Here is a 13,901-nt window from a genome sequence, read left to right on the forward strand (position 1 = left end):
GGAGGATGTCCCACGATTCTTGCTTTCAAAGCATTTTTATCTAGTTTGGGGATTCCCAGGGGATGCCTGAGCTCAAGGGCCAGAACTGAGGGAAATTAATGGGGGTGGTGGTGGTGGTGCAGACAGGCTGACAGCTCCACAATCCCTTGAGAGTGACGGAATCTGCACCCCCAATTCCCCTCCCCCTCCGCCACCACCGTTGTATAGTCTGTAATCCAGGGACGTGTCCCCACTGAGTGACTTCAGCTCTCCCTTCCTCAGTGCCACCAAGTCGGCCCTTCGCTACCAATTCCCCAGTCCCGGGTCCACAACTGCACTCGCTGCGGCACCCCACGTCGCCGACGCGTCGCTCCCCTTCGCCGTCCTCGCCCCCCGCGGGCTGCGGGGCGGCGCGGGCTCTTTAAGAACAGCGGGAAGGGCGAGCAGCAGCTTGGAGGAGAGCGCAGTCGCCCGGCGGGTTCGGGAGGACAAGGCACCGAGGATCGGGCTCAAGGAACCAGGTGTGCGCGGCCAAGCTGAGTAGGGGCGCGCCCCTGTCGCCCCTCCCCAACCCTGTCATCTCTCTTCAGACCTGAGGCCCGAGCCCTCCCCTGTCGCCCGCCCCGGCCCGGCCCCGGCCCGGCCCGGCCGCCGGGACCGGGAGCCGGGACGCTGGTGCCGCAGCCGAAGGCAGGTAAGAGGGCCTGGAGTCTCCATCCTCCGCCCGCGGCAGCGCTAAGCATCTCGGCTCCGCACCGGCCCGGGGGCACCTCAAGGTGACCAGGCTTGCGGAAGATGGGAGGGGGATGAGCCCGCCATGGGGGGCTTAGTTGGCAGTGGGGATTTTGAGTCCCGGTGGTGCGCCCATCTCTGGGGAGAGCCCAGGGCGCGCGGACCGAGGGGCGCAGGCGGGAGGGGCTAGCCAGGGCGTCTCGCCCAGGGATGGGGAGGGAACGCAGCGGGAGGCCCAGAGCCTCCTCTTCCTCCGCCTTCTCCTGGTCCACCCTGTGCTCACCCTGCTACCCTGACCTCCTAGCCTGCAGTCTCCGCCAGCCGCCCCTTCCCACCCACCCCCCATCCAGTCCCCTGGGGCTGCTGGCCTGCGGGGTAAGGAGATTAGAGCCTCCGTGGGGAGGAGGGAGCGGGTGCGGGCTTCGAGGGGCCGAGCTGGGGCCAGGCTAGGGCTGGGGCTGCCCGGGACCGAGGAGAGGTCGGGACTGATCTTTGCTGCGCGGGGAGTGGTGGTTGGGGGAGGGCAGATGCTCTGGCGGTGGGATGTGGGCTGCTCCCAGTAGCTGGTCTACTCTGAGAAGGAGGTGGGGAGTGGGGGCGAGGGCACATTAGAAAGCAAAGGAGCTCTGAGCCAGGGATCGGGGTCTGCCCCAAACTGAGCAGGCCCTCTCCCTGCAGGCCGGCGGCGGCGTGATGGCGGAGAAGGCGCTGGAGGCCGTGGGCTGTGGACTAGGACCTGGGGCTGTGGCCATGGCCGTGGCTCTGGAGGATGGGGCGGAGCCCCCTATGCTGACCACACACCTGAAGAAGGTGGAGAACCACATCACCGAAGCCCAGCGCTTCTCCCACCTACCCAAGCGCTCAGCCGTGGACATCGAGTTTGTGGAGCTGTCCTATTCCGTGAGGGAGGGACCCTGCTGGCGCAAACGGGGTAAGGGAGCAGCCTGATGGGGAGTTGTGAGCCCCCATGAGTTGCCCCTTTGGGAGCATGAGGCCTGGATGTCCCCTCATCTGCAAATCCGGCAGGAGCGGGTCCACTAAAATCTATGCACCTCATTCACTGTGCACACAGTTGAGGTGCCGGGGGTCTGCACTCCCCCTACACCTGTAAGCACCATGGGACACTAGGTTCAATTGATTATTTCCTCTTCCAAGTTGACACTATCACCTCTGGTCCATGAGGAGTTTTCCTTCGTTGTTTCAGGTAGAGCTCCTGCCTCTGAGGGCTGATATGAGAAAGTAGGGGCTGTGCTGCAGGGGTTGTCCTCAGTGGTTAGCAAAAATCCTTGGACCTACAGAGCTCTGCTAATTTTAAAAGATGTTCTCATTCCTGTCTTCTTACTTCGTTCTTGCCAAAGTCCTCCGAGACATGGAAGGTGAAGGCTTGACAGGATAGATGACATCCATGTATTAGTAATAAGGAAACTGAGGCCCAGAGAAGTTGAGTAACTTGACCAATGTCACACAGCTAATAAGTGGCAGACTTGGGACCAGAAGCCAGGTTTTCCAACTCTCCATGCAGCGTTCCTTTCTCTCTCTTAACTTCCCTGTTAAGCATTCCCATCTCCTCCTTGTTTCTCCCATTAGGACAGTGGGGTAAGGTCTGGCTGGGGCTCTGAGTTCCTTTGAACCCTAAGCATCTCCTGCATCCCTTGCAGCTTTTGCCCCCCACCCCACCCTCCCTGCCCTGGGCAGGTTGAGCTGGGAATAGGGAAGCTGGGGTTTTCTCCAGAGCCCGGGTGTGGATCAGAGGTGGAGCTGGGACATTGTTCTCTGAGGTTTAAGAAATGTTTGGGGTGCTTCAGAGCAGGGCTGAGCCTGAGCTCTCTCTGCACTCCCTACCCTCACTCCCATGAGGGACCAAAAGGTCACAGGGCTTGAACCACTGGAAACTGAGGTATCCGGGCTCCGTGCTCAGCACCTTAACCCTAAGCAGCCTCTCGGCCCAATGAGGAGGTAGTTGTTATTTTCCTAGCCCTCACAGTTTTAAGGAGAAATGAAGATACAAAAGAAATGTGTCTAGATGGGCCAGCTCTCTTGCTTCAAGCCACCAGCCACAACAAATGGGCACCCCTGACCAGGTCCTTCCCTGCTTTGTCCTTGCCAGCCCCATTCTGCTTTACTGGCCATTTTGCCGTCTTGTCCATCCCTTGCCCCTTTCTCTGCCCTCTGTCCTCCCCTTTCTGCCTTCTCTTTTCACTTGAATCCCTGTCCCCTTCTCTGGAGGACAGAAGGCAATCAGAGGTAGGCAGAGAGGAAAAAGAGCAAGGGGCGTGGAGAGAGGGAGATTTCTGTCTTTCCCACGTAAGGATTTGTCACTCACCTCTCCTAATTACAAAGGACATTTCTTGATTTTTAAAACCCTTTTCTATTAATTATTATTAATTATCTTACTTATTATTCATAGTAACCTTATTATGTCCTTGGGAGGAGATATACTATCCTTATTTTATAGATGAGGAAATGGAGGCCCTGAAGGATTGACTTCATAAAATTGTGAAGAGAGTTACTGACTGAGGCAGACCTAGAACTGTGGTGGGTCTCCATCCTGAAGGCATGGCAGGCCCCTCCCATGCTGAGCAGTTGTGGTCCAGCAGGAGTCCCAAGACATGGGTTCCTAGCCACTTGTAAGCTGTGTGACTTTGGGCAGGCTGCTTACCCTCTCTTGGCCTTACTTTCCTCATCTGTAAACAGGGATGATAAGAATACCCACCACACAGGCTTGTTGTGCGGCTCAGCTGAGATGTTAGCTGTGAAAATGCTTTGTGAAAGGCAAGCATAGGGTGATACTTGAATTCGGCAATAGTGTTCAATCGAGTGCTTGGTGGGGATTAAATGAAGGGAGGGGTCATCACTGTCAATTTCTTCCCCTGCAAAAGAAATTGCTTCCTGTGAGTAGCTCTGAAAGGCATACACTGGCACACACAACCACACGTCTTCCTAATTGACGGTGATGATGAATGAGGCAGAGGGTCGGAATCCATGATTTCCCCTCTCCCAGTAAAGAACTTGCTGTGTGTGTGACCTTGGGTAAGTCACTGGATGTCTCTGGGCCCCAGTTGCCTCATCCATGTTGCTACAGCAGTGACTGAGGCAATGAGCTTTGTAAACTGGAAAGCACCATACGGGCATTTGGTGTGATCAGGATCCCAGAGTGGGCAGCAGCTGATCCCCTGTCTGACCGGATATGTCCAGAGGGACGGCTGGGTTCTGTGGAGGGAGGGTGAAAGATCACATCCCTTCACTGCCTCTGCTAAGGAGGTAGAATGGAGAGGGAATTGGGCTCCGTACGGGTGGGAGGAGGGTGGTAGTGAGCAAAGTACCTGGTAGGGGATTGGTGTTTCCGCCTCACTGAGGCAGGTCTGCAAGCACAGCAGGCAAGGCCAGCCTCCTTGGCTTCATTCCTCTCCACCCACTTGTCTCACCAGTTGACTCCATGGAGTCTCTGCCCTTTGTTCCCTGGATTGTATTACATATATGCTGTTGTATAGCAGAGCTTTTCCTCCCAAAGCCTGGAGAGCCTCTGCCTTCCTTTTCCATTTTGAAATGCTGTTCATCCTTCAAGACTTAGCTCAAATGCCACCTCTTCCATGAAGCCACTCCTGATTTTCCCCTTGCCCTTCCACCCTCATCAATTCCATTTTCTGCATTCTCATTGCACATGATTTGTACTTCTGTTATAACCCTTATTTTATCTTTCTTCAGATCCATAGATGGTTTCTTGTCCATCTTTTTAACCTAGACTATCACCATCTTGAGTGCAGGAACTATGTCTTCCTCATTCTTTTGGTGCACTGTCTGGTACAGAGCTTGGAATGTAGTATATATCAATAAGCGCTTGCCAAATGGGATTAATTATAAAATGTCACTTGTTTTTAATGGGCTCTATGTGCCAAGCACTGTGTCATATGCTTTACATATATTATCTCATTGAATCCTTATAGCAACCCTATGAGATAGGTATTATCATCCTCATTTTACAGATGAGGGACCTGGAGCTCAGAGAGGTTAAGCAACTTGCCCAAGGTCACACAGCTGGTAAGTGTGGAGCCAGAATTTGAACGTAGATCCACCCGACTCCAAACTGGTTCTCTTAATGCATATGCTGCCTCCCAGTGAGTGAATGAACGGTGAGACTTTACTGGGCCATGTTAGGGTCTGCAGAGACAAGCCTGGTGGGCAGAGAGAGCACCCCGAAGAAGGCTTTTTAGAATGAGGCCAAGGCTCTGAGAACACACACTCATAGAACCAACACTTACTGGGCATCTAGTATGTGCCAGCCAGTCTGCTAAGGTTACAAAGATGAGAAAGACACAGACCCTTCCCCCAAGGAGCTCACTGACTAAGAGGCTGGAGGAGGGGAATGAGGGGCAGGCACATGAAGTAACAAACGTGTTGACATATGAGAAGTGCTGTGGGAGTGCAGAGGACAGCCAGCCAGCTCAGGCTGGATCGCTGGGAAAGCCTTCCTGGAGGGGATGAGCGAGTGGCCGCTGTGTTTGCAGAAGAGTAGAGTCTACTGTAACTTTGATCTCCTCTCCACGCCCATCCGTCAGATGTGGAGGTTTTCCCACGACCTTCAGAAGAGCACTGCCGGGCTTCCCTGGTGGCACAATGGTTAAGAATCCGGCTGCCAGTGCAGGGGACAAGGGTTCAAGCCCTGGTCCGGGAGGATCCCACATGCCGCGGAGCAACTAAGCCCGTGCGCCACAACTACTGAGCCTGCGCTCTAGAGCCCGTGAGCCACAACTACTGAAGCCCGCGTACCTAGAGTTTGTGCTCCGCTACAAGAGAAGCCATCGCGATGAGAAGCCTGCGCACCGCAACGAAGAGTAGCCCCCCGCTCGCCGCAACTACAGAAAGCCCGCGCGCAGCAACAAAGACCCAATGCAGCCCAAAATAAATAAATTAATTAATTAAAAAAAAAGAAGAAGAACATTGTCACCTTGGGTACTTTGACATTAGTAGTGGTCGTTTCTAGGGGGACGAGATGAGAGGGTATAGGTTATTGTTGGGGCTCTGAGGGTCTCTCCTCCATCCTAACCAATTCACAGTGAGCAGGGACTGCCTATTTCACTGACAGCCATGGCTCCTAAGAGTTTGGGGTGTCTCTGTTCACTGTAGCCCTGATCAAAAGTTCCTCCCTCCCTCACTGCAGGTTATAAGACTCTCCTTAAGTGCCTATCAGGTAAATTCTGCCGCCGGGAGCTGATTGGCATCATGGGCCCCTCAGGGGCTGGCAAGTCCACGTTCATGAACATCTTGGCAGGATACAGGTGAGGACAAGGCTGGGGTAGAGTGGGGGCAGGACCAGGCAGAGGGGTCCCCTGGGGAGCACAGAAGTTGTTCTGAAGTGACGCTGAGCCCCATCCCCAACCAACGTTCCTTCAGGGAGTCTGGAATGAAGGGGCAGATCCTGGTCAACGGGAGGCCGAGGGAACTGAGGACCTTCCGAAAGATGTCCTGTTACATCATGCAGGACGACATGCTGCTGCCACACCTCACAGTGTTGGAGGCCATGATGGTGAGAGCAGGGTGGCCAGCCCCTCCTTCTAGTTCTCCCTTTATCTGCTGTCCCCGTCCTTCCCATTGGCTAAGGGGTCAAGCCTGTGCCCCCTCCCACACATATCTGATCCGCCTTCTCTCTGGGCCCCAGGTCTCTGCTAACCTGAAGCTAAGTGAGAAGCAGGAGGTGAAGAAGGAGCTGGTGAGTGGGGGAGGGTGGGGGGAGGGGGATGGGACAGCTGCCCTTTTCAGTGCTGCTGAGTTCTGGGGCCCCCGAGTTGGGTGGTAGGAGAGGGGTGGCCAAGGCTGGGACATCGCACTTCAGGGAGATGCTTACTTAAATTGGGGTGGTGCTGGGGGAAGCAGAGACTCTGAAGCTGACCTGGGGTGGGTGGGCGGCCGGGCCAGGTGACAGAGATCCTGACAGCACTGGGCCTGATGTCCTGCTCCCACACGAGGACAGCCCTACTCTCCGGAGGGCAGAGGAAGCGCCTGGCCATCGCCCTGGAGCTGGTCAACAACCCACCTGTCATGTTCTTTGATGAGCCCACCAGGTATCTCTCCCGCTCCTCTCCCACCAGGATGCCTCCTCCCCTCAGCCCAGAGCCAGGGCTAGAGGCTGCATCTGCTCCACTGCTGGAGACAAGAGCATGTGTTTGCAGCCTCCTGGGACCAGAGAAGGGCTCCACCCCTGCCAGTCCTGTTGCCATAGCAGCCCCATCCTTCACCCTAGCAGAAATCCCGATGTCCTCCTTGACAGATGTCGCCTCGCCTGCTCCTTCTCTCCCCCACAGCCAATCAATCGCCAAGTCCTGCTTTTTCTGCGCTCTTTTCCCATCTCTCAGATTCGCCCCACCCCCATTCTTAGTGCCAGTGCTTAAATTCAGGACATCATCAACTCTTGCCTGCATTTCTGCAATAGACTCCTATCTCCTCATCTCCAGTCTCTCCCAGCCCACCCTTCTTCCAAACTGCAACCAGAGTGAACTTTCTAAAAGAAGAGTCTGGCAATACTCACTCCCCTGCTTAAAAATATGCAGTGATTCCCATTTGCCCTCAGAATGAAGTCAGAGGACTTACAAGGTCCTGGTCTGAACCTATTTCTCTGGCCTCACATCTTGCTTCACACTGTCTTGTATTTCATGCTCTAATAATACTGAATCACTTATAATTCTCTTAGCCCAGCCATGTGTTTCATGCCTCTGAGCTTTGCACATGCTGTGTCTTCTGCCTGGAATGCCCTTCACCACCACACCTGCCCTTCCTCCCTCCCTCACCTGGCTTCGCTCTTTCTTCTGCCAGACTCACTCAGGAACCTTTTCCGACTCCCCTCCGACACCTTTGTACAACAGAGCTGAATCCTCCCCCCACTGCACCCCGTGTTTCTACGGCATGGTGCACATTACCTCAAATGATCTGTGTGTTTCTCTCTCTCTCCCTCCCAACCAGAGTCTATGTCTTATTTATTCATCTTTGTAATCCCAGTGCCTGGCATTCAACAGGTGCTTAATAATAGCTTGTTACACCTAACAGTACTCTGGGCTTCTTGGTACCTCCAAATGCCTGAATCGTACAGTGTGGATGGGATAAAGCGATGGCCAGGGTGACCCCCTTCCTGCCAGCTCCCTCGCCCTCATAGCAGCTGCCCCACCCAAACAGTCCCTTCCCTTGTCTCTGCCCACCTCACCCCGCCCCCTGGTGGCCTCTCTCTGGACAGTGGTCTGGACAGCGCTTCCTGTTTCCAAGTGGTGTCCCTCATGAAGTCTCTGGCCCAGGGGGGCCGTACTATCATCTGCACCATCCACCAGCCCAGTGCCAAGCTCTTTGAGATGTTTGACAAGGTGAGGGTCTCTAGGACTCAAAGGTGACCGGCCTGCGATAGGGAGAGGGAAGGGGTCCGTAGAGGTGTCGTGGGACCTGCCTGACCCGCTCGTGGTGTTTTCCTCGTCCTTCTCTTTCTGCCTCAGCTCTACATCCTGAGCCAGGGTCAGTGCATCTTCAAGGGTGTGGTCACCAACCTGATCCCCTATCTGAAGGGGCTCGGCCTGCACTGCCCCACCTACCACAACCCAGCTGACTTCAGTGAGTGGGGGCCTGTTGGTAGGGGCTGGGTTATGGTGGCGGGCCAAACCTGGGGGTTCAGATCATGCATTTGGGCCTCCCAGGGGCAGAGATCTCACTGTCGCCTGCCTTCCGTGCACACCCTAGGAAGGGCTGGCTTGCCCTTGGGAAGCAAGGATAGATCTTAGCTGAGCACACCCCTCTGTGTCCCCCAGTCATCGAGGTGGCCTCTGGCGAGTACGGAGACCTGAATCCCCTGCTGTTCAGGGCTGTGCAGAATGGGCTCTGTGCCATGGCAGAGAAGAAGAGCAGCCCTGAGAAGAATGAGGTCCCTGCCCCCTGTCCCCCTTGCCCTCCGGTGAGTAGGGGTGGAGAGGGCAGAGTGCAGAGTGGGGGAGGAGAGAGAGGACTTTGGACATGGCCCTGCCAGAGAGGACATGCCCCAGAGGCATCACAACCACTGGATACTTAGAAAGAACCCAGGACTTGGAATAGACCTGCTATTAGCTGTGTGACTTTGGGCACATTACTTAACCCCTCTGAGCTTTGACTTTCTCATTCATTTATTTGTTCAACAAATTCTTACTGAGCATCTGTAGCACGTTGTCCTTAGTGCCACCTGGTAAGCAAGACTGAAGCTTCTCTGGCCGCGTGACCAGTGTGGTTTACTATCATCACTAACTTGGAGGTGATGATACTTATTTCACAGGGTTATTGGGGGGACTGATTAGATCATCACACAAAGCTCTTCGCACCGTAGCTGGTACAGTTGGTGTTCATTCCATGCCAGCTCTTTTCCTTAAATGAGATACTATAACCCTGGAAGACTGGGAGGGTTATTGTTGCTGTTGTCATCATTATTTTTTCTTGTCATCATTATTATCATTGTTAATAATATTGTGAAACTGGTGGCATAAAGGTATTATACCCTTAGGGTAAATGTTTTCAATGGATTAAAGAGTAGTGACTGGGGAATTCCCTGGTGGTCCAGTGGTTAGGACTCTGTGATTTCACTGCCGAGGGTGTGGGTTCGATCCCTGGTCGGCCAGTAAGCTGCACAGTGCGGCCAAAAAAATAAATAAATGAATAAAATAAATAAAGAGAAGTGACTGATCTATTAGTAGCCCCCATGGGTGTCCTTAACTCCTTTCTATCTCCTCCCTCCCAAGTTTTTTCTCCCTCTTTGTGTCTCTCTCTGAATCCCACTCTGATTCATACCGCTACGGCCAGCTTCCAGGTACCCAACTCAATGGTGGAGAATTCTGGAGGACCCTTGCCCCAGGGACGGGCTCAAGAGTTTTCCCACCAGCTGAGCTGGGTGCGTGGTGGGGGGTAGGGCAGGCTCACCTGATCCAGTGTCCTCCCTCCAGGAAGTGGATCCCATTGAAAGCCACACGTTTGCCACCAGCACCCTCACACAGTTCTGCATCCTCTTCAAGAGGACCTTCTTGTCCATCCTCAGGGACACGGTGAGACATCAGGTTGGGGGAGGGGAGGCTGGCATAAGCCTGGCCTTGTGGGGTGTATGATCCCAGCAGCTGGGATGGTGATGGGGCCCCTCCCCCAGCAGCTCCCCCTAATGCCCCCGTGGGTCCCTGTGCTTGTGAGGGCACACCCACATTCCTACCCAAGTGTGACCTGCCCACCCCTAGCCTGTGATCCATCCCCACTCCTCGTCATCACCCCTCACACAGGTCCTGACCCACCTGCGGTTTATGTCCCATGTGGTGATCGGCGTGCTTATTGGTCTCCTCTACCTGCACATCGGTGACGATGCCAGCAAGGTCTTCAACAACACGGGCTGCCTCTTCTTCTCCATGCTCTTCCTCATGTTTGCCGCCCTGATGCCAACTGTGCTCACCTGTGAGCCAAGCTGCCCTGGGCGTGGGACGGGAGTGGGAGGCACTGGGTAAGGCCAGGGTGCTGGACAGCTGTGCCTAATCAGCCTGTGTCCTCAGTCCCCTTAGAGATGGCCGTCTTCATGAGGGAGCATCTCAACTACTGGTACAGCCTCAAAGCGTATTACCTGGCCAAGACCATGGCCGATGTGCCCTTCCAGGTGAGCCTCTTCCTCCCCCGCCACTGCCTCCCTCCTGTCTTGCTCCTTCCATCCTTGCTTGCTTGCCTCCCTTAACCTTGTTACCTGCCATCCTTTCCTTGACTTCTTCTCACTTAGCAACAGGTGGTGAGCACCCACCATGCACCAGGCTCCATGCCAGGCACTAGGGATATAGCAACAAACATGATGGAAGTAGTCCTGACCTTGTGGAACTTATGTTCCGGTGAGAATAAGAGAGGACAAACAGAAAATGATGAAAATAACAGCCCTACAAATGACTCTGTGAATCTTATTCGAGGCAGTAGAGAATAGCGTGGGCTCTGGAGCCGTACTGCTCCTCGTTAGCTGTGAGACATTGGGCAAGTCACCTAATCACTCTTTGCTTTAGTGTCTCATCTATAAAATGGAATGATGATAGTATCTACCTCGGGATTGTTTATGAGAAGGAAATGAGTTAATACATGTAAAGTACTTCCACTACCCTGTTCCAAGCACCAGGGCCACCAATAACCCGTAGGGCACCTTTAAGCAAGTTAGAAAACGTGTCCCTTCCTCAGGGTGGAGGCTGCACTCTGCTAGGGTGAGAAGAGCTCAGCTCCACCTCTGGTTGCCTCTTGGTTGGGTGCCTTGTGCAGGGAAGAACTTGCCCTACTGTACGTGGTAGGCTCGGTCCCTGTCCTCCAGGAGTTGATGGCATCCAGGGGAACAAAACCCTCTCATATATACAGTTAATTAGTTAACAATATAAGGAATATGCTGGTCCAGATGGGAAGGACCTTCAGAGAAGTCGCCGTGCCTGAACGGGTCCGAGCGGGCCTGATGGAAGAGGTGAGACTGGAGGATGAATGAGGTTCTCAGAGCCGGGGTGGAAGGGGATGTGTCAAGTTCACGCGACTGCGTTAACAGGAGTGCAGAGGCCGGAGCAGGCACGGATGCTCTAGCAATTGCTGTCCTGGAGGTTCTGCCTGGGGGGAGTGGAGGGTCTTGGCCTCTGCCCAGCCCTGTGCGCACTCCCCAGGTGGTGTGCCCGGTGGTGTACTGCAGCATCGTGTACTGGATGACAGGCCAGCCAGCTGAGACCAGCCGCTTCCTGCTCTTCTCAGCCCTGGCCACCGCCACGGCCTTGGTGGCCCAGTCTTTGGGGCTGCTGATCGGAGCTGCCTCCAACTCCCTACAGGTGAGGGGCTGGTGGGTGGCGACCCCCAAGAGGGGGGACGGAGTCTGCTGGAAGGAATCAGGGGCTGGCCTAAGGAATGGGATGGATCTATGGGAAACCTGGGGGCCACCCCAGTCCTGGGTCTGTCCAGATCACCCCTGTGACGGCCCGGTCGCCTTCCCTCCCCTCCAGGTGGCCACATTTGTGGGCCCAGTTACCGCCATCCCTGTCCTCTTGTTCTCCGGTTTCTTTGTCAGCTTCAAAACCATCCCCACTTACCTGCAATGGAGCTCCTACCTCTCCTATGTCAGGTCGGTGCCCCTTCCTCACCATCTGCCCCTGCTCCTCCCTGTAGGAGGCCACGCCCCAAGCGTGAGAGATTGCACCTGGGCTCTAGCAGTTTGCCCAGGGAGCAGGGTCCCTGTGCTCTGTGTCCCGCTCTGATGCCCTTGCTTGCCTAGGTATGGCTTTGAGGGTGTGATTCTGACCATCTATGGCATGGAGCGAGGAGACCTGACCTGCTTGGAGGAACGCTGCCCTTTCCAGGAACCACAGAGCATCCTCCGAGCGCTAGATGTGGAGGATGCCAAGCTCTACATGGACTTCCTGGTCTTGGGCATCTTTTTTCTGGCCCTGCGGCTGCTGGCATACCTTGTGCTCCGTTACCGGGTCAAGTCAGAGAGATAGAGCTTTGCCCTGGCCTGCGCCCCAGCCCCTGCAGCAGGAAGCCCCTGGCCCCGGCCCTTTGGGACTGTTTTAACCTTGTAGACTTGGGCCCTGGCTGCTGGTGCAGCCGTCCTCCCCTCTCTCAGATCCTCCACAGGCTGGCTGTTGGACTGCGCTCCCAGCCGTGGCCCTGGGGCTGGGGGTGCCAGGCCTCCCCGCCACGCCCAGGAGTCTTCCCAAGTTGATGCGATCTGTAGGTCTGTAGCTTCCTCCCTCCTCTTTCCAACATCTGCATGCAAAGACCACGGGGAGGCTGCCACCCGCCTTCTGCCCCCACAACTCCCCTCCTCTGTTGTCTGTCTGGGAGCCCCAGGCTCTCCAGGCCCCCTGACAATTGACCAAAGTGGCCCCCCTGGGGGTCCCCACCACACAAGTGTTTCTAAACTGGGCTGTTATAAGGTTGGTGTTCCAGGGCTGGGCCCTGGTGGGGTCCCCTGGATGTCCCATTTGGACGTTGGAATGGAGCAGGGATGGACTCTGGAAGTCTCTTCCTCCTCCTCACCTCTCCCTGCCCCTAGACCCTGGCTGATTTGGACAATCTGTTGGGACAGAAGCTGGGTTTTCTGTCTGGATCATCCCTCCCAATCCTGGGGATTGGAGAGGCCTGGCGCCGTGGGCTGTCCCCTGGACTCCTCCCCGTCACCTCTGGTGGGGGCCGGGCCTGTGGCACCTCTGCAATAATGTCTGTGTTTCTCTCCCATCCGCCACTGGAACTGGAGAATGCACTTTATTCTCGGGGGTGAGTGGGAGAAGACCCAAGCCTCCTTTCTCGCTGCTCGCGTGGTCCCGCAATGCTCCCTCACCTCTCCTGAGTTACAGGCACATATATGCGAACAGGCAATCTCAGCCCTACACACACTCTCTGTCCCACTGTGGCTCACAGGAAGAGTGATGGTGGTGGTGACGGTGGGTGCTGTGGGAAGGGCTGTGTCAACCTCCTCCTGGGGATTCCGCGTTGATTCTAAGGATGAGGCTGGTGCTGCCCGGGGCGTCTCCAGGATCTGCAGGTGTCTACCCACCAGTCTTCCCTCCCTCCCTCCGTCCCAAGCCAGGGGTGGCACAGGGCACCAGCTCCCTGGAGTTCAGGAGCCCACACGAGCACAAGCATGAGCATAAGATGGACTTGGCCGCTGCCACCCCATGGCTCTTCTTTTGTGTGTCAAGCTGGCGGTCTCACTCCCCCTCTCCTTCCATGGCCACTTGCTGCTCATTCAAACTCTTGTCCGCGTCTCTCCACCTGCTTTCTATCAGCCAAGGTGGGCCCTGGGCACCAGAGCAGCATGCCCACGGCACCAGAGCGACAGACACACCTAGAACATGTCTGGCTTTCCTGGGGGTGCGGGTCCAGGCTCATTCTTCTTCTGATTTCACCTTCCCCTAGGGCTCTTGTCCCCCCTTTGTCCTGTACACACACCTCTCTACCTTCCTTGCCCTGCCACGGATTCTCCCCATCACACAGAGATGCCAGTTGTATTTGTGGGAGTTCACCCATTATTAATAAAACCTATATTTATACAGTATGCAGTGTGTAAATGTGCGTGGGTCTGGCACCTGGTACCACGGGCTGTGAGAGCTCTTGGCAAGAAGTCTATGAGCTTCAGGGAGGCTGTGGCAGGGGATGGGAAGTCAAGCTGGTGAATGTGTATCTTATGGGATATTTGTATCAAGCTTCACGTCTTACAG

The 13,901-nt window shown here is 55.3% G+C and overlaps 1 protein-coding gene across 4 annotated transcripts; it reads left to right on the top strand.

The window, feature by feature from the left end:
* The first annotated feature begins 203 nt into the window (after positions 1-203).
* ABCG4 (ATP binding cassette subfamily G member 4) lies at positions 204-13,738 on the top strand. 4 transcript variants are annotated; one of them, XM_067751287.1, is made up of 15 exons: positions 204-500; positions 1,390-1,642; positions 5,870-5,987; positions 6,103-6,235; positions 6,368-6,418; positions 6,625-6,770; positions 7,934-8,057; positions 8,184-8,298; positions 8,493-8,635; positions 9,648-9,746; positions 9,972-10,140; positions 10,236-10,336; positions 11,355-11,513; positions 11,685-11,803; positions 11,954-13,738. In XM_067751287.1, the coding sequence occupies exons 2-15, from the start codon at positions 1,405-1,407 to the stop codon at positions 12,177-12,179; spliced, it is 1,941 nt and encodes a 646-aa protein (XP_067607388.1). In that variant the 5' UTR covers positions 204-500; positions 1,390-1,404; the 3' UTR covers positions 12,180-13,738. The 4 variants fall into 4 exon arrangements, with proteins under 4 accessions (XP_067607388.1, XP_067607387.1, XP_067607389.1 ...); XM_067751286.1 differs by having other exon boundaries at positions 205-673; XM_067751288.1 differs by lacking the exon at positions 204-500 and adding an exon at positions 965-1,086.
* Positions 13,739-13,901: the final 163 nt, after the last annotated feature.

This window comes from Pseudorca crassidens, chromosome 9 (genome assembly GCF_039906515.1).
Source record: "Pseudorca crassidens isolate mPseCra1 chromosome 9, mPseCra1.hap1, whole genome shotgun sequence".
NCBI classification, from domain to species: domain Eukaryota; kingdom Metazoa; phylum Chordata; class Mammalia; order Artiodactyla; family Delphinidae; genus Pseudorca; species Pseudorca crassidens.